At 40.3% G+C, this 26437-nt stretch overlaps 1 protein-coding gene across 2 annotated transcripts in view; it reads right to left on the reverse strand.

The window, feature by feature from the left end:
- Nucleotides 1-15305: 15305 nt before the first annotated feature.
- The window catches only part of macrod1 (mono-ADP ribosylhydrolase 1), a 146723-nt gene continuing 135591 nt past the window's right edge, over nt 15306-26437 (reverse strand). Inside the window, exons 9-11 of one of the 2 annotated variants that reach the window (XM_087850613.1) lie at nt 23569-23650; nt 20391-20420; nt 15306-15810 (exon numbers count right to left, since the gene is read on the reverse strand). In XM_087850613.1, the coding sequence (XP_087706739.1) occupies nt 20416-20420; nt 23569-23650 (87 nt within the window). In that variant the 3' untranslated portion in view covers nt 15306-15810; nt 20391-20415. The remainder of the gene's footprint in view (nt 15811-20390; nt 20421-23568; nt 23651-26437) is intronic. The other variant, XM_087850604.1, reaches the window with a different exon arrangement.

The following is a 26437-nucleotide window of genomic DNA, read 5'->3' on the forward strand; positions in this document are numbered from 1 at the left end:
CGCACGGTGCAGCCCTCCACAACAGTCCAAGTTTCTCAAATGACTGCTTGAGAAAATTAATTGCCCACAATATAATTATATAAAAACAGGCATGTTCTGAAGAACAAGTCAGATTACAGATTAACTAAATTGACTAGGATGAATTAAAACAATCTAACAATCTGTATGCCTACTACACTCCAAATGACAATATAAGTTGATCAAAGTCATCTATAATGTGGCTGATATTTGATGGTTAACTCTTGACCTAAATCCAAATGGTCTGCCAATCACGTAGACCACTTATATCAATGAAACCAGTCTCTTTCCCCCCCTCTCTCTCTCTCTCACTCTCTCTCACACACACACACACACACACACGTGTGCATGCACACACAGAGCATACCTTTCTTTGAGTTAGGTAATTCATTTAAAAATAGACACCGGCAGCACAGTGATCACTGGGACTGAATTTGTCTGTCCTCATAATGAAAATACATACTGACATGAGAGATTATTTCATGATGTTACTAGAGTGGGAGTTTATTGGAGCCAGAGATTTATATATATAGAGCTTCAGGTCTAGTCTCAATAGTGTTGCCCTTTGAAGCACTTCTGCATTGGCTTCATTTTCAACTAACCCACCTGGGAAAAACCCACGTTTCAGTAAATGAGCAAATACTAGCACACTGAAATGCTCAAGTATGATGATTAACATGATAGACAGATTTTTTTTCTATCCTCAGAGTTGCCTTTTTCTCATTTACATGACTGTCCTCCATTTACAGCACTAAGCAGCTCTTTTGTGCACCAATAGATTATAGATTTCTTGCACATGGGTCAACTTAAGGATTTGTGTACTGCCTACGTACACTCCACTGTTTGTCAATAATCCGGCCTCTGTGGGATAGTAAGGATTTAAGAAGCACCATGTGTCCTCTATTGATTTTACCCCAAATGGCCGCACCAATTCCCCTCACAAAACAAGATTGCCCTTCCCCATCGTCTTGACAGATTGATTTTGTATCTTGGCTGTGAGGACTTGAGGAGCAATCCCTCTGATTCTGCCTCCTCGCACTGTCACTCTGACGGACAATTTCCCTCTCCATCCTTTACCTCTCCCCATCTCTCCTCTGTCTCCTTCCATTAAAGGGCTCTTCTACCTTTAAGCTTCTAACTTCTCTCCGTCCAGCCTCCACCCCACCCTTCCCCTGGCCTCCTCCTCCTCCCCCAACTTGCTCCCTTTCTCCCTGACAGGCTTTCAGACAGTAAATCAGAGACATTGATCCAGCGCAGCGCCCAAGTGTCCTGGATTCTGCTAAAGAGCCATTTTCATTTCACAAGCAGTTTACTGGCCTCGCTACCCCCCACCCGTAAACATCGCTCTCCTCCCTCTTCTCTCGCTCTCTCCATCATGGCCTCATCCATACACATCACCCATCTCACCTAACTGCCGGATCCTCATTCTCTCAAAGTACCGCTAGTGTTTTCCTCCCACTTTTGTCTGCTTTCTCACAATTGTCTTAGCAGAGAAATACCTTTGAAGGCTTGAAACATTTCACTACTACATACCAACTGCACACACAAACATTTGTCTCCCACAATTAGGATACGAAGCCCTGCAGGAGGATTCCTTGAATGAGCTCAAATAATTCTGCAGCAACATTAGGAGAGGACTAGTTTAACCTTCCTATAATTTGTGCGAGCACAAAGGGCTACTTCGTTAACAGGTTTTTCTCTCCTCAAAGAGGATGTCTGTAGTGTTCTGTAAGTCAGGTTTTTAAAAAAATTCAAATTAAGAAACACTGCAGAGAAAGAAGCAGCCCACAGCTGCTCCTCTGCACTACAATATCTCAAAAAAAACAACAGAAATCTGACATTTATCTCTCAACCTTGCAGCAATACCTATACATTATGTTTGCATTGTAATTGTCTGCAGCAGCACACCAGCAGGAAATTTCCACAGATGTTTTATTTTTTAATTTTCTATAGTAGCTAACTTTCTGTCTGCAGTCAAGTGCCTGATGTTGTTCTCTTACGTGCAGTCTGTAAGTGTCTGGACAGAAATGCATTTTCCTTTACGTCTGTGCAAGAACATTTGGTGTGAAACAATTACAAGAGCGTTGATGTTGCTTCAACAGCACATGAGTTTGTTTGTGGTTTGCATAAACCCCCTCACTTTTTGACTGGTGAAGACGGATGGGGTTAGAATTTTCTGGTACAGTAACACAGGCAGCAATTTACAGTCTAATTCTGGTAGAAGTCAAACACTTAATGGTCCTTACTAGCACTTAAATGTCACTACAGTGAACTGAAGTGTGAGGAAAATTATGTTAATAACTTCTTATTGTCGAGTTAAGTAAAAATCGGTATACTTTATAGTATAAACTACTGGCTGTGGTTCAACTCAGACAGTTTACTTTGAGTGAACTGATACACTAATTGAAATAAAAAAAATAAGGAAAGAAATCCCTACCACACTTTTGAGAATGTGCTGTTAGCAAGCATAATGTTTTTCCAGCACTGCAGCAGCTTATAAAAGATTTGCTGGAGTGGAAAACTAACTTACCTTTTTTCAAATGCACACTGGTGTCTGTTACTAAAACATAAAAGAGAATCCAGTGTAACACATAATATACAGACAGATCTAACATGGTTGTCCTTTAATGTTTAATGAGAACCTGACAAATTATTAATTATTTTAATTAAACTAATATAATTAATTATGGGGGCTGTAATTTGATGGGGCTGTTCTCCTCGTTTTACCCTTTAATTACAGAGTGGGGGGAAAAAAGCTCCGGTTTCAGCTTTGTTCTTTATTAGGTGACCAGTATTTATAAAGTACTACTCCCTATAGTCTTGTTGCCATCTGCAGAGTATACCAGTTAGAAAACAATAGTACAATAAAATCACCAATCAATCATCAATAAATATATATTGGTTTCAGACTAGAACTGACTTGCGCTCACTGGTCAGTTTATTAGATACAAATATTTTAATCACCAATCACACGGCAGCATTTAAAGCATCTAAGCATTTAGCCATGTAGACATAACCAACACAACCTGCTGAAGTTTCAAACTGAGCATCAAAATGAGGAATAAATGTGATTTAAGTGACTTTGAATATAGTGTGGTTGTTGGTGTCATGTGGGCTGGTCTGAGTATTTCAGGAACTGCTGCTTTACTGGAATTTTTCCACACATTCATCTCTAGAGTTTACAGAGAGTGGTCTAAGAAAGAGAAACTATCCAGTGATCAACATGTTTTGGGTGAAAAAACCTTGTTCATATTAGAGGTCAGAAGAGAATGGCCAGATTGCTCCAAGCTGATAAGAAGGCTACAGTAACTCAAATAACCGCTTGTTACAACTAAGGGATGCAGGAGAGCATCTCTAAATGCACAACTTATTAAACTTTGAAGCAGATGGGATACAGCAGTATCCCCCGCCAAGGTAGGGCTAGAGTTTCCATATGGGCTCACTGGCACTGAACAATGTCAGGATTTAGTGTAAACACCATGAAAGGATGGCTCCATCCTGCCTTCCATCAACAGTTTAAAGTCTGGTGGTGGTTTAATGGTGTTGTGGATCTTTTCTTGCATCACTTTGAGCCCTTAAGTACCAGCTGAGCATCACTGAAATGCCACAGCTGCCTTGAGCATTGTTACTAACCATGTCCAGTCCTTGCTGTGGGGGATCTTTTCCTTGTAAACCTGGCCCCTCTGTACCAAGTGTGCATCATTTAAACACCACAGCCTACCTGAGTATTGCTGCCTGAGTGTACCCATCTTCTAAAGGCTGATTATCATGTAACAAAGCTCAAATAATCTCAAACAGGTTTCTTAAAAATGACAATGAGTTCACTGTACTCAAATAGCCCACACAGTCACCAGATCTTATCCCAGTAACGCCCCTTTAGGATGTTTTCGAACAGGAGATTCACATGTGATGCTATCATGTTAATATGGACTAAAATCTCTGAGGAATGTGTCCAGCACCTTCATGAATCTCTGCCATGAAGAATTGAGGCAGAGCTGAAGGCAAAAGAAAGACCAACCTAGTGTAACTCTACCTGGCCAGTGAGTTCTCTATTTTTTAATGCTATTGAAAGGCATATTACTATATAGTGCACTCAAAGTATTCCACAATGCCTTGAAGAGTGTACAACCAATGGTCACTACTCACACTGTATACGATAATGTACTGTAATGACTTAGTGGGACTCTAAATGGATCCAATGTCATCGTTAATTTCGCCGGCGCTTTCACTCCTGTGACCAGTCACAATGTCTCCTGTAAATAGGTCTGTTGTTCCATTTCAGAAGCAGCATACATAACAGAAGATGAGTCACTGTTCAAGTACTTACAGGTGGCTTCAGAACTGATGGCTCTATTTAGATTTGAGCATTAGCATGCTTCATGTGTAACAATGTAAAAGCAACATCGCGGTTGAAGAGGATGAGCTTTCACACACACTTTGCGGTGAGATTTCTCAGCTACAGTTTCTAAAGTCAAAAAATTCGGAACATCTACAATGAAATCACAAATTTGGCAAACTCAGGCCACTGATGCACCGTGGGTATGCACACAATCCAGGCAACAGAATTTCATTTCCCTTCGCAAGCAGGCAATCAAAGAAAATAGCCTAATCAACATAAATCAGTCATTTTTTTTTAACATATTCTAATTATTAAACAAATGAACACCTCCTATAACAACTGATTTATTTAAAAATAATGTAATATGGTTTAAACCTTGAAACAACCAGAATCAATGACAACCACCAGCACAGAAGATGAACAAAATGCTACAAACACCTTCTTAAAATGATAAATTATTACAAAGATCAGGTGATATTAGTGCAAATACAACCAGCTGTTTGTTAAACCCATGCACGTGGCACGGACTCCACCTTATACATCTGTACCCTTTTATGGCTACTGCTTTCATAATTGTGTTAATTTCCACAGCTTTGTTAGTGTTCTCATATTGCCTGAAAAACTCACATCCCACAGTGGTGATTGTCACTGCTAATTGGCATTTAGTCTAATATTAGCCACCTGTAGCTAGCCGCGTTTATGACTGTGATTAAGTATGATTAAATAATTGTGTTTAAAATGCCCTAAACTACCATTTATTCGGTGGTTTAGTGCACTTTTACCTAACAGGACCCAGCTCGTCTTGGCACTTTTATAAAGCTGATTCAAAGCTCGGCTCTTGAGCGTGTGATGACTTGAATCTTAACATCAGGGGCCATAACCCCTCTGCCTGCCAACAGCCAGCAGGTTTGTGAGACCCTTCAGGGACATTACATCCCACAGCTGCAAACTCAAAGGCTTGTAGGGCAGAGGTGTCAAGAAGAGAGGTGTCTGCTGCAATGAATAAAATGCTGCTGGTAGAGTCTCATTTCCCAAGTCAAGAGGAGGTTTTTCCAACTTTAGTTTATTTATGTTCCTTATAAATGGGGCGCTACAAAGAAAATATGTTTTTTTTCTCACTGTTGTTATTATATAATAATAATTAATAGTTGTTTTACCTGCCTTGTTAATGGGTAACGTTTAAATGCTTCCCTGATTAATCAATTTTCCATGTTAATTTGCAGCACTAACAAAATATTTCTTATCAAACATTTACTTTTGTTCATCATTTTTCTGCTTAGCGCAGAGGCAATCACATACAGTATCTCTTACTTAATAGTACTGATATTTAAATATAAAAAAACTAAACTTAATTCAAAAATGGGAACACTGACTTGGAAGGCTGTTAATACAATTCACCACATAACAAGTTTTCCGAATATTTGCCATACCATTGCATTTTAAACACTCACATGTCCCAAATACAGCCCTGCAGTACATCAAAAATGAAAGAAAACCATTAATCAACATATGAACATTACCTCTGAAGTTACAGAGGTTTTATTAGAGACAGCTAAGCGTTTTGCATTTTGCATAATTTTAAAAAGTTTAAATTTGTTTAGAAGCCTGTTGAACTGCAGAAATTCGGTTTTCTTTTCGGAAGTAAAAGGACAAAAAACAGCGGCCGACAGCGCTGTAAACAACTTGTGCGTAACAAGCAAGCGAATAATGCAGAAAACATTTTTAGACGGGAAACTGTTCTTGAAGTACAGAGAGAGCTGTGCATGAAGTGAGATTTTATTGTGGTGGAAGCAAAACAGCAAAAGTCAGAGGGAATTCATGACGATATTTATGTGAAGCGTAGTTTGGATCTTCTTTTGCTGCTGGTTCGGTCAATATTGTTTGGAGAGAGATAAAACTAATGAATTTTAATGAATCAATATCACGTTATCCAAGCCAGAATCGATTTTAATCGATAAATCGACTATCAAAACCCACCCCTACTCCTAAAGTCATCATAAACGGGGGCTAAAGATTGTAAACATGTTTTTCGAACATTTCACATGGTAGTATTTGAAGACTGACTCACCTTTGGAGAAGTGTCCATAAGAACTGACATTTTTGGCACTGGTTAGCTTCTCTTGTTTTGTATACCCAAAATGTCATACATGTACAGGGGTAATAGAAGGCCATTGTATTCTAATTCAACAAGGTACTGGAAGCATTGCTCAGCAGTTTTAACATGACAACATTGCACAGTTGCTGCAGTTGGACATTCATGATTGGAATCTGCCATTCCACCACATCCTAAAAGTACACTGTCGGATTGAGGCCATATCAGTTCAGTGTATTTGCTGTCATGTAAAAAAAAAAACTGTTTCTAGATGGTCTGAGGAAGCAACCATTAGCACATGGGTACACTGTGGTCATAAAGGGATGGACATGGTCAGCAACAATACTTAGGTAGGCTGTGGTGTTTAAAAAAAAATGCTCAGTTGGTCCTAAGAGGTTCAAAGTGTGGCATGAAAATATCTCCCACCAGCAGCCTGAATGTTGATACAAGGCAGGAGGAATTGGTTAGATATTTGCTTTAACAAGCAGTGGAACAGGTGTACCTAATAAAAAGTGTAAATTCTTGTGTGCCCATGATTTAACACCTCACACATCCCACGCACCGTATATTGTGAACTGTAATCTGATACCTGAGCAGCTGCCTGCATTTTCTAATAATATCTTTATTTTTTTGTCTCGCTATCAGTGATGCAACAAAGCTGAAGTCAGTGAAATGTGAGCAAAGGTCCCACACAGCTCTCATTAGTTTTCCACGTGCAGTTATTCTCTCTTTGCTATCAGAAGATCCATTTTGCATCCCAGGTGTAAAGAGTTTCACATAAATAACAATATATTGAAAACAACCAGCAAATGCATGTATTACATCAAAAATCACAGACAAGTTCTCAATGTTTGGTCTACACAGGTAAACTGAGGCCAAACCGAACTCTTATTTAATGGTCTGACAGATAGAGAAACAAACGGAGCTGCACAGTGTGCTCGGTGTAGCCTGTGGGACTGACTGTTGTGTTTGATGGTTAAAGCTGATATTCTTCAAATAAAGTGTGAGAGGTTTATGATGTAATATAACCAGCCAGGGACAACATTTTCTTTTTTTAGTGCATGCAGTTTGAAAACTTGACTCAAGTGTTTGACCCACATTCTCCGGGCAGACACGTGGATTTACTCTGAACACAGCACAACAACTTCATCACACGGACTTCACACAGACCACAGCTGCATGTTTAATCATCAGTGAGAATCTCTTGTTTTGGATCAGCATGAAAAAGCAAGGCCTTTTAGGTACTTTTTCACATTTGTATAGCATTTCTCTTTTCTTACTGCCCACTCAAAACACTTAACTAAAAGTCAGATTGTAACTGCAGCACTCCACACAGAAATCCTCCAAATGGGATTCAAACCAGGAACCTTCCTGTTGAATGATGACAGTGCTGCCTAACCACCGCAGTACCAATATCCCAGCCCAAATTTTAGTTATTGCAGGAATCTCTGCTGATTACACTGGGCCTCCGTGAGGTCTTGTGATTGGCTGACTGCTGCAAACAGAAGGTGTGAACAGCTGAAAGGGGAGATATCCCTCCCCTTTGTCATACAGACCCAAGAGTTGTAGCATCGTTTCACTTTCATAACAGTTTTTTAATTCTATTCTGTTATACTGATTTATGTCTTTTGTGAAGAGTTTTAGGGCTCACCTGTGGAAACTGCTGTATAAATAAGTATTGACTGCTAGCTAAGAATAAAGTACCTGTGGCTGAATAGTTAGATCAGCTCTGTTCTACAAAGAAAAAAACCTCTAGACCTTACCAGGTCTAAAAATGAGGTAAACGCAACATATTACACTGTGATTATTTATTTAACAAAAACTATAGCAAAGTGAAATGGCAGTATGTGGAAAAGGTTCGTACAGTCCACGAATAAATAGCTTGTAGAACTACCTTTAGCAGCACTTACTCACTCTGCACGATGTTTATCAGTCTCTCACATCACTGTGGAGGAATTTTGAACCCCTTTTTATTTTTTATTTTTTTAAACAACGTTGCTTAAATTCTTTGAGGTTTGAAGTCAGGAGGTGCAGGGGGTTTATACCTGACTCAATGACTGATGCATGAAAAACAAACCAATCATCCCTCTCCATCACGTTGCTTGACAGTTAGTATGAGGTGTTTGTGCTGATATGTTGTATTTATGGACAAACATCTCCACTTCGGTCTCTTCTATCTAAAGGACATCGATACAGACGTGTTAGAGAGAAAAGGCTTTATCCTGTCAACCCTTCCAAACAAACCAAACTATTTCAGCCTTTTCTTTCTAATTGATCTGTCACAAACTTTAACATTTAACATGCTAACTGAAGCTAGAAGAGTCTGAGTTATAGCTCTTGTGTATTTTTTAGTTTCTTTGAGCATTGCACGGTCTGACCTTGGGGTGAATTTGATGGCCATCTGCTCCTGAGAAGATTGGCAGCCCTCTTGAATGTTTTCCACTAGCGAATAATCTGTCTCACTGTAGGGTGATGGATTTAAATTGTTTGGAAATGGCCTTATAACCCTCCCCAAACTGATGGGCAACAACGATTGCTTCTCTAAAATCACGGCTGATGTCTTCCTCCTAGGCATCGTGTTAACACACCTGAATGCTCCAGACCAGCAAAGTGACACAACTCCTGCTTTTATAGAGGCTCTCACACTTGCAGATGATCAGCTAAGCAAGTTCATTTGGTTAGCAGCGCCTGGAGGCTTTTATCCTCTGATTTCGTTTGAGAGCAGTGAAGGTGAGACTAGTTTTCTTTTTACCATGAATATAAATGTGATCGGAATTGAGGAAAATCACAATGGGCCCACTTTATTTAAGCCAGAGATGTTAATGAAAACTTTCCCAGGATGACTGATTTAAATGGTCCCATTATGTGGGATAGAGTTTATCATGAGGCAGTGTGTAACTTTAGTTTTCAGTATTGCTACACAAATAACCTTCCACGTGCACTCGGAGAGAGTTTTGTGTCACCTTACGTGACAACTGACATTTTTTTTGTGCATTTATCACAAAAATCTGCATATGAATGAATTATCTCCTCACGCCGCGATTTACTGCACAGCCAATACGCGCAAAAGCACAATGAGCAGCGCGATCAAGAGAGTTTGCTGCAATAAAAACCATTCAGCCAACTTTGCCTCGTTTTACATACAAAAAGCTTTTCAGTGTAAATCAGTTTCTGAGTAGGAGCCGCTTCGATTAAAGCGATACAACGAGAAAGCAATAAATGAAAAGACAGATTAGCAATTTGAAGTTTATTCTGCGTCTCTCCCCGCTGGAAGAAACCCAAGCAGACTAGCAACAAACATGTTTAGGTGCCAAAAAAATGTTGACGAAGCAGTAACCTATTAGTGTGCATCAAACAAAGTCAGCAACAGCAGTCGTCAGCCGGAAATGATTCTTTATTAAACACCCGAGAGTGCAGGTTTTTTTTTAAACAAACACACTTGCATGTCCACAGCTCTTTAACTACAAAAGGGTTCGCCATGAAAGGTATTACATTCACACACACGCACGCGCACACAGGTGTGTTGGTGGGCTGTGAGCAGTGGGTAATTTCTAGGGCCAACAGGATTATCAGTGTATGTTCTGGAAGATGGCAGGGAACCAGCCTTCAAGTTAACGAAACAGTTAGCGTAATTGGTCTTCATCTGTCATCTCACACAGAGCTGAGGACTGTTCGAGTCCGTGAGAGAGATTACTGACGGGACAGTGATGAAAATTGGTCGCAAGATAATGAGTCTGGTTGTCTTTTCATCCTCTCATCCTGCATGTGTGTGCGCGCGTGTCTCTCTCTCTCTCATTATTCAGAGTGACTGGTTGGAGAGTAGCTTCACAGTCTGCTGCTTATTAAAAAACCCAGAGCGCCTTTGGATGAGTTCATCAGGCTCTCCGTCCCCTCCTCTTCCCTCCATCCGCTCCATCCCCCCGCCGGCTCTGCATCCTCTCATCCCTTCATCCCCACCTTCTTTCCTCCCCCTCTCTCAGTTTGAACCCTTGCATCCTTCCTCTTTCTGTCTCTTTATCCCTCCCTCTTCCATCTGTTTATTTTTTCCCCACCATCCTGTAGAGTAAAGCAGCGAGGAAGAGACATGAGGAGGAGGCTGAAGGAGGAAGGAGAAACCGAGGCCCATACAGGGAGGGAATCAAAGAGCACAGGAGACAAGAAAAAAAAACCCAAAACAAAAAACCAGTCCCCTATGTGACAGATGAGGATTTTATAGAAAAAAGGACTGTCTTCTCCCAATTTCCTGTTGATATTCTTTGTAGTTTATTTCCTTCCCCGCTCTCCTCCCCCCCCGTGCGTCTGCGCCATCACGGCAGACTGTTTGAAATCAATAAAGATGGTTGTTGGCTGATGAAAGTTGTGGGGTGGGACGGTGGCCCGCTAAACGCTCGTTTTGCTTCACACAAATCACCGCCTGTGTTGTGCCGACACGTGACGGCCGCATCCCGCAACAATTCATACAGATGCGCTGCAGGGAGAAGCATGATGGCGTTTGCAGAAAGACGCATATGGTGGGTTCTGACAGGCAGACGGGGTGGAGGGAGGTTGGACAGCATACAGTGAGAAAGGAGGGGGGGGGGGGGATAATGGATGGTTGTTGGTAAAAAAAAAAAAAAAAAAAAAATGAGCAGGTGCTGTAGCTATACAAAAAAGGGAAGATATAAGGTGGAAAAATTCTGTTTTAGTCATAATAATAACAACCGAACACAAGACTCAAACTAACAAAACATTTTTAGCAAAAGGACCTTAAATTATCTGCAGTTTCACAGCAGCAATTATCAAATGTTACAGCGTAAAAACAATGTGAAAATGAGAAAAAGGTCACTTATGATGAACCTTCAGATAATTATTGTATACTTTTGCAGCACTGCTTTATTTTGCTGTTTTATTAGTTTCATCTCTTTGTGTAGCGTCCAGTTTATCTTCACTGCTTACCAACCTCAGTTTGAGGTTTAGCAGCTCCCTGACCTTCAGAGAAAATGGAAAGCCAACAGCAGACTACCTGCTCAGTATCAGACAGAGGGAGCTGGCTTACAGAGAGGACTATGTAGCACCTTTAGAGCACAGACTGTATAGAAGAGATGGATGTGACCATTGTGACAAGATCCCGAGCATTGTGGCTGTTACCAGTTTTACCAGGGATTTTGGAGCGAGATTTCATGAGCAACACGTGAGTCTGACCGGGAAACTGAGGGACATCACACATTTGTACATAGTGACCTGTCAGTCACGAGGTGGAGACCAATCAGACCACTGTATTTGGCAACAAATGAACTCGATGCTCAAAAGAGCACCAATATAGAATGATAAGGAAAGAGTCAAATAATAGTACTGTATGTTACTTTGGGTCAGTCGGCTCTGTGAAATCATTGAAAGCAGTTGTGATACGGTGATTCAACTCCTGGATCAAACCATGAAATTCTCCCTGCTGCCGCCGCCTTGTTGTGAGAATCAGATGAAATCAGAATCTTCATTTCTTCCTTTTCTTGTTTAGAAACATCAGGACGAGCTCATCATTGCTTCATCTCAATCACACAGTGGATTTTTTCTTGAGAAAATGAATATTCCACAAAAGCACGTTCAGTTTATATACCGTACACTTGACATGGCAAGTACGGATCTGGAAAATTCTGAATTTTGTCTCAATATTTTTTTGCAACATTCTTTCTGTGTAATTGCCTCAAACATGACATATATATGTGTATATACAACTTGTAAAGTAAATATCTTGCTATATTAAACTGAACTTGTAGAAACTTCTAACTAAAAGCACTTATTGGGAAAACATCATCTGAGGTCATAAATTAAGTGAAAATGAGAGTATTTGTCACAGGCTTCAACTTAATCAGACTTCTGTTTTCCGCCAGTGGAGTCGTACTCTGGTGGCTCTGCTTAGCAAGAATGCAGGTTTAAGGCACTTCTCGATCGGCTTCACTGATTTGTATTCGACTCCGGCTTTTACAGTGGTACACTATCAGTCATGGATTGGGTTCCCTGGAGTCTGAGCCTCAAAGTTACTGAAGCAATGCGGGATTATTTTGAAGAAAAAGATGAGGCCAACATCTGGAGAAGAGCATTGAATGTCTTTCAAGAAGCCTGGACCTGAGAACTGAGAACAATTATTAGCTTTCAAGCTCGATAGACTTGTGCAGACTGTTTTTTACTGTATTTCCATCCCCGTTTGCATATGTTTCAGCACCTAGTTTCCATTTTTCTAGCTACACATAAAGGAATGAAGGATGACTCAAGACTTTTGCACAGTACTGTATGATTACCAAGTAGGGATGGGTATCGTTTAGGTTTTATCCGATACCGGTGCCAAACCGGTACTTTTGAAACGGTGCCGGTGCTCAATCCGGTGCTTAAAGAATGGAGAACACAAAATTGGTCCAAAAACCTCTCATGTTCAGCTGTTTTTTTTGTAAAAAGATAACAATGTTAGCCTTTTCTGCAGCTATGGGGCATATATGGTATCACTCTTGGCTGGAAGCAGTGCTTAAACAATGGAAAAAACACAAATTTTGTCCAAAAACCTCTCATGTTTAACTGTTTTCCACTTTTTCTTTGGTCATTTTAGCCTTTTTGGCCAGGGTGAAGGGAGCATCTGCCATCAAACAAGAAGACAGCCGCATGTAGCTAACGGTGTTTGCTAGTTCACCTTACATGCATTAATGTAATAACGTGGTTAGCCTACTCAACGTAAATTACACACGAACAACATTAAGTTACTCACACAGAGAAGAACGGCTGCTGCTGCCATCATCATCCGTCATCATTTCTGCTACACTGGCAGGGCTAGGGGCCAGGACTCTCCTCTTCGGGTTTTTGGGGGATGTTGCAAACTCCGGGTCCAATAACAGGCACCACACCCGCAGTAGATGTGCTCGGTGTGAGATCTCGCAGCAAGCTATCAAATACTGCGCATTTCTCGGCTTTTTAAAAAAACGCTATGCGTCGCCAGGTGTTTCATCGGATTTGAGGTGTTACCTCCTTTGCACAGTATCACAGTATCACCTTAAAGCACTTGTTGCAGCTGCTGAGTTTGCATATTTTGCTGTGAAGTACAGCCAGACTTTTGACCACTTCGCCTTGGGCATTTTTCATCTGTAGCTCTGCTCTAAAAGAATGTACATACCTGGACCCGCCTACTATCCTCGGAAACGTAAAATGATTGGCTAGAATTCAAAGTGTATCACATCTCAGGGAAAAAAAGCACCGAAATGTGCGCTGCTTTTCGGTCTGGTTACTACCGTTTATGTCAGAACCGGTGCCATCATGGCACCGGATACCGGTACCTATCCCTATTACCGAGTGAAATATTTTTGTCAAATTTGTTCTGGTTAGTCATTCATGAGAAAAAGGGCTCCGTGGTAATTAAATATTAGCACCGTTTGACATTCTGCAAGATTAATTCAGTGAAGCTATTTCAATTAAACACGAGTCACTGACGTTCATGATTTTTCCTACATTTGCTACAGTCTTTATTATTATCAGAAAAAAATGACCCATGATTTAAAATGTATCAGCTTCTGCCTTCATGTAACTTAAACAGACTAACGTTCGATATGTAGATATGTTCTGTGTTTAAAATATGAGTTAAGATTGCACAGTGGGTCCCACTCTTCAGGTTGGAGATAACTTGTGGAACAGATTCATCAAATCACGTATTGATGGGAATTTTGTTTTCAGCTTTTACAGAGACTGTAGCGAGCTCAATAAGAGGCTCAAAAAAGTGTCAAACACGTCCTCAGAAAAGGAACTTGCTGTGTGTTGAATATTCATAATCAAAACTCCTAGTTAGGGACGAGATATTAGATAATTCTAAGGAACTAAATGTTAAAATAGAATAAAAATACATTTAAAAAACACAAAAGAATTTCAGTAGAAGATTAAACAGAACAGTTTTTAACTGTTTTTTTTTTTTAAAGACTCTAAAGAGTCTGGTGCTGCAGGCTGAAAAGCTCCGTCTTTCCTTCCAGTATTCAACTGGTATTCAACTGGAGGGACAGACGGACAACTAATAGATTTTTTGTGAGCGAAGACAGCGAGCAGCAGTGTGTTTAACAAGAAGCTGAGATAAGTAGCCTGGAGCTTGTCCAGTCTTTGTATAGAAGTGTTGAGAATTTTAAAATGAATTCTAAAATCAACTGGGAGCCGATGTAAAGAGAAAAAAGTATCAATTGTGAGCTTGCTTACTAGAGTATATGAGTATAGTAGGCTAGACCAGCGGTCCCCAACCCCCGGGGCCTCGGACCGGTACCGGTCCGTGAGTCGTTTGGTACCGGGCCGCGAGAGTTGAGGCTCAGGTGTGAAATGTATGGTTTTCAGGGTTTTTATCGGTTTTCAGCGTTATTTTGTTATCGTTTTTATCGTTTACTTGGTTTTCCTTGGTCTTTTCACGTGTGTTATGAATAAATCTTCTTTTTTTCGGTACTGGTACTACTTTTATTTTGTTGTATTTATCCGCGACACCTTAAAGGCCGGTCCGTGAAAATAATGTCGGTCATAAACCGGTGCGTGGTGCAAAAAAGGTTGGGGACCGCTGGGCTAGACTATAAAAATATAATCTTTTAAAAGGTGTCTGAACTCTTGCCTTTAAAAAAAAAATCGCACACGTTGAAAATAGAGTGTATTTATAAAATCTCCCACTCTGCGCTCTCTCGGCAGGACATATCAAATGGCTGTAGCAGCACACACTTCCTCCAGAAAGGTTTGACTTCATCTTCCAGTTTATTTGATCTCTTTCACAAAGAAATGCCAGAGAGTGGAGAAGGAAATACTCGTGTGAAGTGTTCTCGAATGGCGCCCCGACTCATCGACTCTTTCATAACCAGAGAAATAATCACTGCGCTCACACAAAGCTCAGATTCATTTTAATAAGCTTTTGTCATGTGTGTCACAATCATGCACACATGCTGATATTCTAATATTCAAATGCTGTAGTACAGGGAAGAGAGAAATCAGGAGGGGGGGGTGGGGGACGTAAGCCTGATGCGAAGCTGCCGCTGATCACAGGTATAGTGAAGCTTACGAGTACGCACAGTCCATTTTTCATGAGAATTATCTGCCTCATATCACACAGTCATCATAACACCGCTCCTAACCTCAGCCATTAGTGGGAAGAAGTGAAGAAAAAGAAAACCACCTCCTCCGACAACATCTGCAGGGGAACCGTAGCACTTCAAAAAGGCAATCACCCATTTGCAACTTATCTTCCTGATGAAGATGGTCTTGATCTGCATCAATGGCAAACAGGAGGAGGAGGAGGAGAAAGAATCTGGATGTGAGTGTAGCGGTGTGTATCCACGGCAACCAAATCTGACAAATCCACTCTCTCAGAGTTTGCTCTTGACTGTGGCCTCTGTGGGAGCAGACAGAGGGAGAGAGGAAATGGAAACATGTGAAACACGGTGGGGGGAACATTTTACCTTGGTCATGCAGCGGTTAAAAGCATTTTGGCTTCTGAAGCGTCTGGTTGCTTCAGATGGATCTGTTAGCGAGGATTAGTCACTCTCAGCCCAACATGGCTAAGGACGCACTCAAAACATGCAAACACACAATCATACACATCAGACAGACAGCCAGCGTAGGTAGTGCCAGGTGTTGGAGACACATAAGGTTTATAGTGGAGACTTGGAGGCCTGCCTGCAGCAGCTCTGTCACACAGACAGACAGTTCCGGTCCATCTAACAGCCAAGCACCACTACTGCTCGCTCACTGCTGCTACCAAATCTGCTGCACATCCATTAGAGGAGAAAGACGCCAGCAGCTCGCTCAGACTTTTTTTTTTTTTTAAAGGGGCACACCTGGATTTTTTTGGGGGAAAATAACCTCTTCGGTCAGCTGACTCGGGGTGAAGATGTGAAAGTGCTGATTTCATGGTTCAGGCATCTGACCGGCTGTGCCGCAGTTTGAGACTTTAGCTTGCTGAGTGGAAGCTACTGCTAGAAATAGGAGGAAAAAACAGCCTCTAATGCTCTGAGCTGTACGCACTGATCATTCTTTAACACTCAGCCTGTAAAGCAATAACTACATATTTGTTGGCCAGTTTGGGTAGAGAAACAAGCTGTAAACAGCACAGTGATATAATTTGACCTCACAAGGTCATCAAAGTGAGAATGTAGGTGGGCAGATGTCAATTTGCAGAAAAAAAACTGGAAAATATGAATCGCATATTCAGTCTTTATCCATTTTTGTTCTTTCTTCTAGTACTTTAGCAGAATATTTAGCTACTCAGGGAGAAAATAGCTGGTGCATAGACTGCAAATAAAAATATTCACCACTACTTTGCGCAGTTTTCTTTTTAAACTCTGAGTTTCTGCTGCTGTCATGTTTTATATTTGAGCCACAAGCTGATGGTAGCGAACTTCATCAGAATGGTGCATCCAAACAAAGAGATACATGCTAAAAAAAAGTGCTAGCTTTGAAATAAAATACTTGGGCAGGCTATATTATTTGTCAGATAACTGCATTAAAATGCTCCAAAATAAAACAATTGGTTTAAAAGTGATCGCTATAAGACAGTGCCTTCAGCCACTTTTGATGCCACCTACTTGTTTCTCAAAGCTACAATGACCAAAAATCTTTTTGCTCCTTTTTTAGGCAGAACATTTTTTATTTATTTTATTTTTTTAAACAGGAGTCGATGAGAACTGACTCATTTTTGGAACTGGCCTGAAGTGAACTGGAGTTTCTGCCTTGATTTGTTGTGGCTGATGACTAAACGTCTCTCTAAACATATCCACAAACTGATGACAACCTGGATTTAGACATAAAAATACATTTTCCTTCCGGCCAAACAGAAATAAAGGGCTGCTGTGATTTTACCTTGTAGCTTATTTTTCTACATAGTATAGGTAGCTGAGGCGCAAGGTCGGTGCTTTTTGCTCAGTACTCTGACTACCGTTCACTGCCTGTTATCTAGTCTTGTGGTTTTACTTTTAAAGGCAATGTATAACAGCTTTTTAGCAAACGTTACTCGAACAAGAATAAATAGTTTGTTTATTGGTTACCATTTTCAGCAGTGGATAAATACACCGATGATGCTCTACTGGGTATTAGTCAGCGTAAGGGCGTATGTGGGATTCTCTCAAAATAAACTCACACCTGCGCATTAAATTGTGTTTTAGCAGGAAGTATCCACTTCTGCTTCTGCTTCCCCTTTTATCTGCAAATACATTGTTTTTTGTATATTTTGTATCTACATTCCCCGGACACTTTATTAGGTATACCTGTTTAACTGAGTGTTGACATAAATAGATAGTTAGCTGATCATATGGCAGCAACTCAGTGCAGTTGGGCATGTAGAGACCCTGCTAAGGTCAAACTGAGCATTAGAATGAGGAAGGAAGAAAAGGTGATTCAAGTCACTGAGCGTAGCAGGGTTTTGGGGTTGGTCTGAGTATTTTAGAAACTGTTGATCTGCTGGGATTTTCCCACACAACCATCTCTAGTGTTCAAAGAGAGGGGTTTGAAATTAAGATAATATCCAGTGAGCAGCAGTTCTCTGGCAGAAAATGTCTTGTTAATACCAGATGTCAGAGGAGAATAATAACCACTTGTTACAACCAAGGCATGTGGAAGAGCATCTCTGAACCCATAATGGATGCGCTACAGCAGCAGAAGACCACACCGGGTGCCACTCCTGTCAAATAGGAACAGGAAACCGATGCTACAATTCACATGAGCTCACCGAAATTTGTCATGCTTGATGATTCTTGATCTCTTCTGTAAAATTTACATGGTAGACTCAAAAACAACATTAAATCGTGTATCCATCCTGGTTTCCAGGCTGTTGTTGGTGGTGTAAAGGCTGGGCCCCTTAGTATAGAATGAGTGCCATTCAAATATCACACTCTGCTCCCTGATCCCTGACTCCTGCAGTCAAAATGCTACAGCATCCTTGACAAGATACAAAGCCCAGAGTTGCTTCCAGTGCATCAACTGAAGTGTGAACATGTGTGAACAATAGAAAGAGCTTAGGCTCAGATAAAATTGTTGTATGAATGTTTAGGTGAATGAGACTTAGACAGCAGCAGAAAGCACTTTGAGTTCATCTTCTGATGGCTACTTGCAGCAGGACGTGTGATGTCATAAAGCTGAAATCACCTCCAATAGGCTTCTTGAACATAGCAATGACTGTACTCAAATGGCCTCCACAGCCACCAGATATCAATCCAATACAGCACCATTAGGATGTTATGGAAAAGGAGATACGTGTCATCAACATGCATCTAAGAAATCTGCAACAACTGCGTGACGTCATCTCTGAGCAGTGTTTCCAACACCTTGTTCACGCTATGCTCCCAAGAACGAAAGCAGGGGTTCAATGAAGGGGTACCTAATGAAGTGGCCAGTGAATGCTTATAAAAAGCAGTTCATCACATTTTGAGATCTCATTATTTTAAGCAATTGATCCTCCTTGAACTGTAATAAATGAAATATCCTTTCAGATTCGGGGGGCTAGTGGTCAAATCTGTTCACAAAAAAAGATTTTAAAAAAGATTAAGACTCTTGACCCAGTGTGTGAGTTCATATAAGAGATAAGGCTGCAGTGTTGATTGGATTCGGCTCTTAGGTTAAGCAGGCTTCTTCTCTTCTCTCTCCCACTCCTCTTTAACGCCTTGGCTGTCAGGCCATGTTTGTAAAAAGCAGTAAAAACTCTCTCTGTGTCTACATTTGTTTCTTTATGTAGAACTCTGCTGCTGCCAACACGTCTAAAAGCACCCAAAGGTGAGAAAACAATGTTAAATGACATGCATGCTGTATGTTTCCTTGAACTGTTGAACTGCAGAATGCATATTAATGTTACAAAGGGTGATATATTCCAGCGCCAGCAGCATTTCTCTGCTTTGACTTTCCTGCGCTGAGACAATTTCATGGTCTCATTTTCATTTAAAATTAAACACTGCAATCCTGCTCTGGTTCACTTTTTTCTGTGGTGATTAAGTTTGCCTGATTTCAGTTAATTTCACTAATATTTCTGCCATGCATGTCTATTATGAGCGTTAGAGTGACCCGGCTCCATCTGAAGCTCTCATTTAAATTTAAATTCTGTCAAACCCAAAAGCATGGCTTCACTCGTACAAAAGACCCGCGGTTGATAATTTGTTGGATTTCTTTTCAGCAGCTTTGGTAGCACCTGCGTCCCAAGCCACATAACACCCATTAAAAATTACAAAACCAGAAAGCATACGACTGTTAAGACCTCTCTCTCAAAATGTTCCGAAGGCAAGAGGTGAGTTTGATTTATAGCAGCGGTAAAGCAAGACATTAGGGGTTAAGGCTGCAGTTGTAATACCGATGCTTAATTTGAATAATTGAGTGAATGACTGATCATGCTTAGGAGCCAGACTGCTTGGCAATATAACACCATAAATCACAAGTGTAATCAAAACAAATGGGTAAAGTCATCATGTCACAGCTAAAGCCAACATAACATTAAATACATTTTACTTATTTACAAAACTTCGTTTAACCAAATAGATCAATCTGTAGCGATGGCACAACACTTTCCTTTTAGTCTGTTTTGGAAAGCAGGTGAGGCATGACTCAAGAAGGCACCTTGGAGGCTTAAAAAGTGGTTGTTATTTTTCATTTAAATCAGACCCTTTTCACCACTGCAGGAAAAAAAAAACAAAAAACAAAGCCCATTTATTTTTTCCTCGCATCATTTCGAACACTAACTAGCTTGAGGCCAGCCGTTGTACTCAGGAATGCACAGAATGCCATTTTCATTTAACTGAGGTCTAAATATGAGCAATTTATTTGCAAAATGGGACGAGTGCCGGTTGAAGGAAATGTCAGAGTTTCCCCCGCCGTGACACGCAATTTACATTTTGCACCGGGGTTAAGACTGCGTGTCGACAAACAGACTGAATGCAGTTAATTCTGTCGATAGAAGAAACCACACATGTTGACGCACAACACTACGATGGTTACCTGAACAACGGGTCGCTGCCACAGGTCAGGCTGAAGTGGTGGACGAAGAAATGAAGGCATGACAGAGAATGAAAAGACATGTTTGTATCAAATACAAAACAAAGAAGCTGCAGGACACACACACACTCACACACACACAGACTGTCATTACTCTCAAGGTCCTTCCTGTTAAAAGGAAGCTCAACAGTGAGAACTTTTATAATAAGACAGCTCATGAGCGCAGAGATTGTGTGTAACGTTCATTCATATTTCAGGTGACTCATGTGATCAGAAATGAAAGTACAACCTGCGTTTTCTAAACAACCTTTTCATAAAGTGCCACACTGACTATGCTTTTTAAAGGGCAAAAACTGAAAGCGGGCATCATCTTGGTTGCCTTGACAAAATGCCAGTGGGAGTTATCAATAGGCTTTTCTTTTTTATGAGTATCAGAAAAAAAAAGGCTCTGTGGGAAAGTGTTAATGCCACCATGTTTGGTTCAGCAAATCTCTACAAACTGACACCCTTTTTTTGTGATTTTTGAAACTTAAATGCAAAAGAAAGTAGCTCACCACAATAATGTTAGGTTATAAATCAAGACTGCATGACCAAAATCAAGTTCCTGTGTTTGAAAGTCCACTAGGAGTGACCTTTGAAATGTTTTTTCTGACTTGAGTGCTTTCTGTCATATTTCTGCTTCTAGAAGAAAATGCCTGGGTTTGCAGGTTGGTGAGGGTGGTCTCCGCCTCTGCGGCTACCCTCAGAAAAACCCGGAAACTATTCTAATGGTCAAACTGTGTCTTTATTGATATATAATACAGACACGGTTACCTGGTACCCATATATAATAAGGGTACCAGGGAGGTCGTCAAATGTTGTCTTTATGGAGGAAATGGTTAATGTGATGATGCTGAATGTCTTCAACAACTTATTCTTATTTAGCCACTTATTAACCACCCGCTTTCTCTAGCACACATAAAGCTTAAAATTTGCAAGTGGGGCATTTATTTTTTTGTTATTGAACAAATGATTACCATAATTTCTATCTAATGAAGGTCAGTTGGACCAAAACATTGTGATTTAATAAAATAATGGTGAATAAGACAGAGTACAAGAAGTTATAATTGATCTCTTTAAACACTCTTATGCACCTGTTTATGAATTTTGAAACTACTATTGAACAAATCATAAAAATGTCCAAAGCGAGTGTTGACCACAGACTTTATGCAATGCATCTAAGATTCCATTCATGCAGGCCTAGGCAGTGGTTACTGATGACCTGGAAAACACATGTTGCTAGGATACAGTGTGTAATCCCAAGCGGTTAGCGGTTGGTGAAAATAGCTGCAAAGAGCTGCGCTAAATGCCTCTTTTTGATTGCTGTGGTTACTGGCGGGTGTGCATCGGCAATAGTTTGCATGGAAGATCTCCACTTGTCTGCAAACCCTCGCCAACTGCTCGCTGAGTGGTAGTGAAATTATAAAAAAAAGTGCGACACAAACCAAAAGTTAAAGCTGCACCGACTGAAACATGATGGTTCAACACTGAATCTGATTGTTATGATGTCAGACACACACACACACCTCCTCCCACCCGCTGATGTCCACTCAGCAAAACCCCTGAGTGACATAATATCAAATGTTTTATTAATTAAATTGCATTAATATTTATAAACAGAAAAAACCACAAACCAATAAAAATGTACAAGTGCTATTAAACGCTGAGCCACTGACCCCGAGGGCTGTTAGACTGGACACTGAATCATCATTAATATTAATTAATGTCTACACAATCATAATGTCTGTTTTCAGCAGAACAAAAACTTGCCTCCAATTAACATCAGAAAGTCTTCCAAGAAGACAAAGGTACATTATTTATGCCTTAAGCTCGCATATATATCTTATTTTATTTGACTTTAGCCTTTGACTGTACTCGAGTTTATTTATACATTTTTGCAATTAAAAAATGTTTTCTTTAAAAAATATAATTTCAATATGGCGTGTCATACAAACAAAGGGTTTAGTTGTTTTTTCCAGCGAGATAAAGACAAGCTGTCAGGAAAATAAATACTCAAGTAAAATACAGATACCTGAAAATTCTACTTAAGTACAGAACCAAAGCATTTGTATCGCAGTTCCTTTAAATTTCACTGCCACCAAGTCAGTGTTTTGACATCAACCACTCATGGAATATACATTTTTCCCTAGTAACCTGTGGTTCCTACGGGTCGCTGACAAATCTTTAGGGCTGTCTGACTGAAGTCTAAAAAAACTTGACATGAGAAAAGTGCAAAATGTTAACTCATTTCTAGAGTTCAGGACTCATTTATAGCTATTTTATACCAATCTCACTGCATCCATCTTGGTTTTCTGGGGCTAAAATGCTATATAAGAACAAACTAACACAAGCTCATGGATGGATGGATTTTCCTTCTCTCTGCAGGCCCTGAACACATGCTGCTCCCTCCCAATACTTGTTCTCTCACAGAGCCATTTACACATCAGCCTGGAATACCTCTCAAAATCAATCAATGTTTAAAGCTGTTTGGTTGCATTAATATATGGCTATTTTTTTTGTCCTGTATATATGTCAGGAGCCATGGTTTCCCAATACATTGCATTATGTATTCCTCACTTCATCTGTCATTGGTTTTAATGTTGTTGCTGATACGTGTAGCTGCACATGGTGGATAAATAAACGGTGACTGCTCATGTCTAATATAGTATCGTAAGCCACCAAGAACAAATTCATTAAAAAAAATAAACAAACATAGCAGTTTCTCAGCTACGGTCAAAGAAACTGATTATAGCTAAGAAGCAGAAAATGTGTCTCAATGTGCATGTGTGGTTAAGTAAATATTAACCACAATATTATATAAATATAATTTAAGAATAAAGGTGGTTAAGTACACCGCACATGCAACCATGTTAGTGAGGAGTAATTTTTATTTTTATCTAGTGTAAAAAGTATTCTATATATACAGTACTGCGGTCTGATAGCCTCATGCATGTGTGAACATATTTATCACACTACTTGAGCGTGTAGCTAAATGGAGCTGAGCTGAACTGTCATCACTGTGTGTGTGTGTGTGTGTGTGTGTGTGTGTGTGTGTGTGTGTGTGTGTGTGTGTGTGTGTGTGTGTGTGTGTGTGTGTGTGTGTGTATATATATATATATATATATATATAAAGGAAACTCACCAGCAGGAAAGTAGAGTGGCAGGTTCTCCTCATACAGCTTCTGATCCTTCGGCAAGAACACGCAGAAGATGACTCTGTCCAGCTGACAGACACACACACACACACACACACACACACACAAAATGACCTTTATTGCAAGCATATGCAATAACTCTGAATCCATCAGTTGCAGCAGGGAACAATGTAAAAATGTGTGACACTGTGCGGCGGCAATATCAGGAGAATGCCGCTAATGCATCAGTCCATTACTCCACTATTAGCTCCCTATTATGATAATGCCGCGACAAGGCGCTTATTACTCTGTGTGCTGGGGACAGAGTGCTGAAAATGTGCAAAGAGAGGGAAAGAGTGGGTATGTGTGTGATAGAGAGAAAGACAAAAAGACAGAGGCAGAAATAAAGGGGTTAGAGAGATCATCTCATACACACACACACACACACACACGCACACGCACAAAGCCATAAACATAATACAGTAACATTGGCTGAGAGTGTGCAGCTAGTTTATGACAAAGAATCTTTATGCTCCGAGCTCCTATGTTGTTTAGACCCCAGCTCTGCAGTCTATAATATTTATATTATGCTTTGTATATCTGGACATAGAGTAAGGTACACAATGTGGATGTAGCCTGCAATGATTAAAGTTACTGTAGCTACAGTAAAACGATGCTTCTAGGGATATAACCTCTACTCTGCTCTGACTCTGACAAACATTATTACCACCCTAATGTCTCTACAAAGGTTTTGATTTCTCTGTTTTGGGTGAGGCAGTGCAATTTATAGCCAGGCTGCTTCCATCTCTTTCTGCCTGGTGTGGGAGTTTAAGTCTCAGTGCTTTCAAAGAGACATTTCAGCAGCATGCTAGCCTGCAGCCCATGTTTTTCAGCCCCGGCTTGCTGTACAATTACCATCACTCACCAGGATTTGCATGGAAGCTAAAAGGGAAGATATGGAAATGTGTGGTAAGTAACTAGATCCCCTAGGCTAAGGTTTGAAATTTCTAACCTCCACATGAAGGTGGCTCCACTTGAAAACTGTAGAAGTGGGAACTAATTCTAATTCACTACTGCAGCAGAGAGCCTAGAGATGCTAATGCTAACAATAACAGCAAGTCGATGTAAATGGCTCTATGAGAACAGCCTGTTGTTAATGGCAACACGTTACACAACCTGTAAATATTCCCCTCTCAAACAGAAAACCTGTCAACTGTTGTGGAAATTACATTAGTCTTTGTGCTCTTGTGAAAATGCATATCCTTTAACAAACGATGCATCTAAAAATATATGTAAGACTGTGCTTTTTAAGCTTTACTTCAGGCTCGACAGCAACTAAAACAATATTCTCACCACGATGTCTATTTAGTAGATTTTCTGAAGACTTCAGTCATAGCGCAACTTGTCCAGAAATAATGCAATCGTGGAACTAGTCAAATTATTAATTTAGAGTTTTAGGATTTCATACTGCTTAACAGATGAGATTGAAAGTCACACTGATCATTAGCCAAACCTCATCCTGAAAATGATTGTTTATTCACACACCAAGCTGCATTTGATCTGCTTTAAAAAATATTTTAAAAATTGGCTAACTGTGGTTAACAAGAGAGAATTTGTACATCAAGGCTCCCCTTTTTGACCAGCACGGTGCAGTCTCTTCAAAACATTTGTGCTTTACTTTTAGTGAGTTCCACCGTTTCCATTTATTAGTCTGTTATTTAGCACCAATTAGCAGATATGTCTGTCTGTAAAGTTTTTGGATGGAGTTTGCTCACCAACTCAGAGAGTGTTAGAAGATAAGTTGTTCAAAAAATAGTACAGAGGTGACCAGAAACCAATGAGTGGCTTCTTTGATATACAGTCCATGAAAGTATTGCACACTTAAGAGAATGTAAAACTATACTGATCAGTTTATGAGCTTGTAAACTTTTAGATTTTTCATTTGGTTAGGTTTCTTTCCACATGGAGGACCAAAACGTGTCACTACAAACCGCGTGAGAATGCTCAGTCTGCTTACTGGCAAGATGCATCAGCAGTGAGAGCATCAAAAATAAACACAGAGAGAAGGTGCTGGGTCCTGGAGTAGTAGATAACGTGAAGAGTTTCCTCCTAGCATTTATATTTACCTGGGCATATAACTGTATGTAGGAGGCTAGTTGCTACAGTACATCTGTGGGACTGCTTATTCCCAGAATGCAAAGCAAACCCAGCTAGAGGAAGGTGTTAAAGCCTGTAGTGTACACTTAGTAGTTGGGCTGGACCATGTCCTCAGTATAAAGGAACCACTTTGAAGTGATTTATAATGAGACCAACTTTAACCAGAACGTTGTTGTTTTGGTCTGTGTGGGGGAATAATTTGATTTGAACAGATTAAAAACCATTACAGGTGTGACAACACCCCAAGAGTTAGGGGAGAGCAGATTGACTGTATTGATGCCAACATTGACATTGGATCCCTAATGATGTGATAGGACTGATACTTTAATATATTTCTCTCCAAGTTTGGTACATTAAATTCATAAATCATCTTGTACTGCTCTCCTGTACATAAGCCGCCTTTAGAGTTTAAAAATATCAGTGATATTTACTTGGTTTTGCAGCATCACACACACCGCTGCTAACGTTTAATTTAGACTTCTGTGGGAAATTTACATCCTAACTTGTGCAGTAACCGGAAGCTCCTTTGATCCCAACCCGACGCGTGGTTACATTTCTAGCGAGGTGCACGTCAGGTTATGCAGAAGATTGCGGCGTAGGGTTAAAATGGGGTTCCAGCTATGACGCAAGTTACCCCATAGACATAATGCAGACGTGTAATTAAATTGTAAGAGTAGCTAAGTAGGGCGGGGCTTTGCATCTCGATGCAACTAAAAAGCT

This window comes from Neolamprologus brichardi, chromosome 2 (genome assembly GCF_056152115.1).
Source record: "Neolamprologus brichardi isolate AB-2024 chromosome 2, ASM5615211v1, whole genome shotgun sequence".
NCBI classification, from domain to species: Eukaryota; Metazoa; Chordata; class Actinopteri; order Cichliformes; family Cichlidae; genus Neolamprologus; species Neolamprologus brichardi.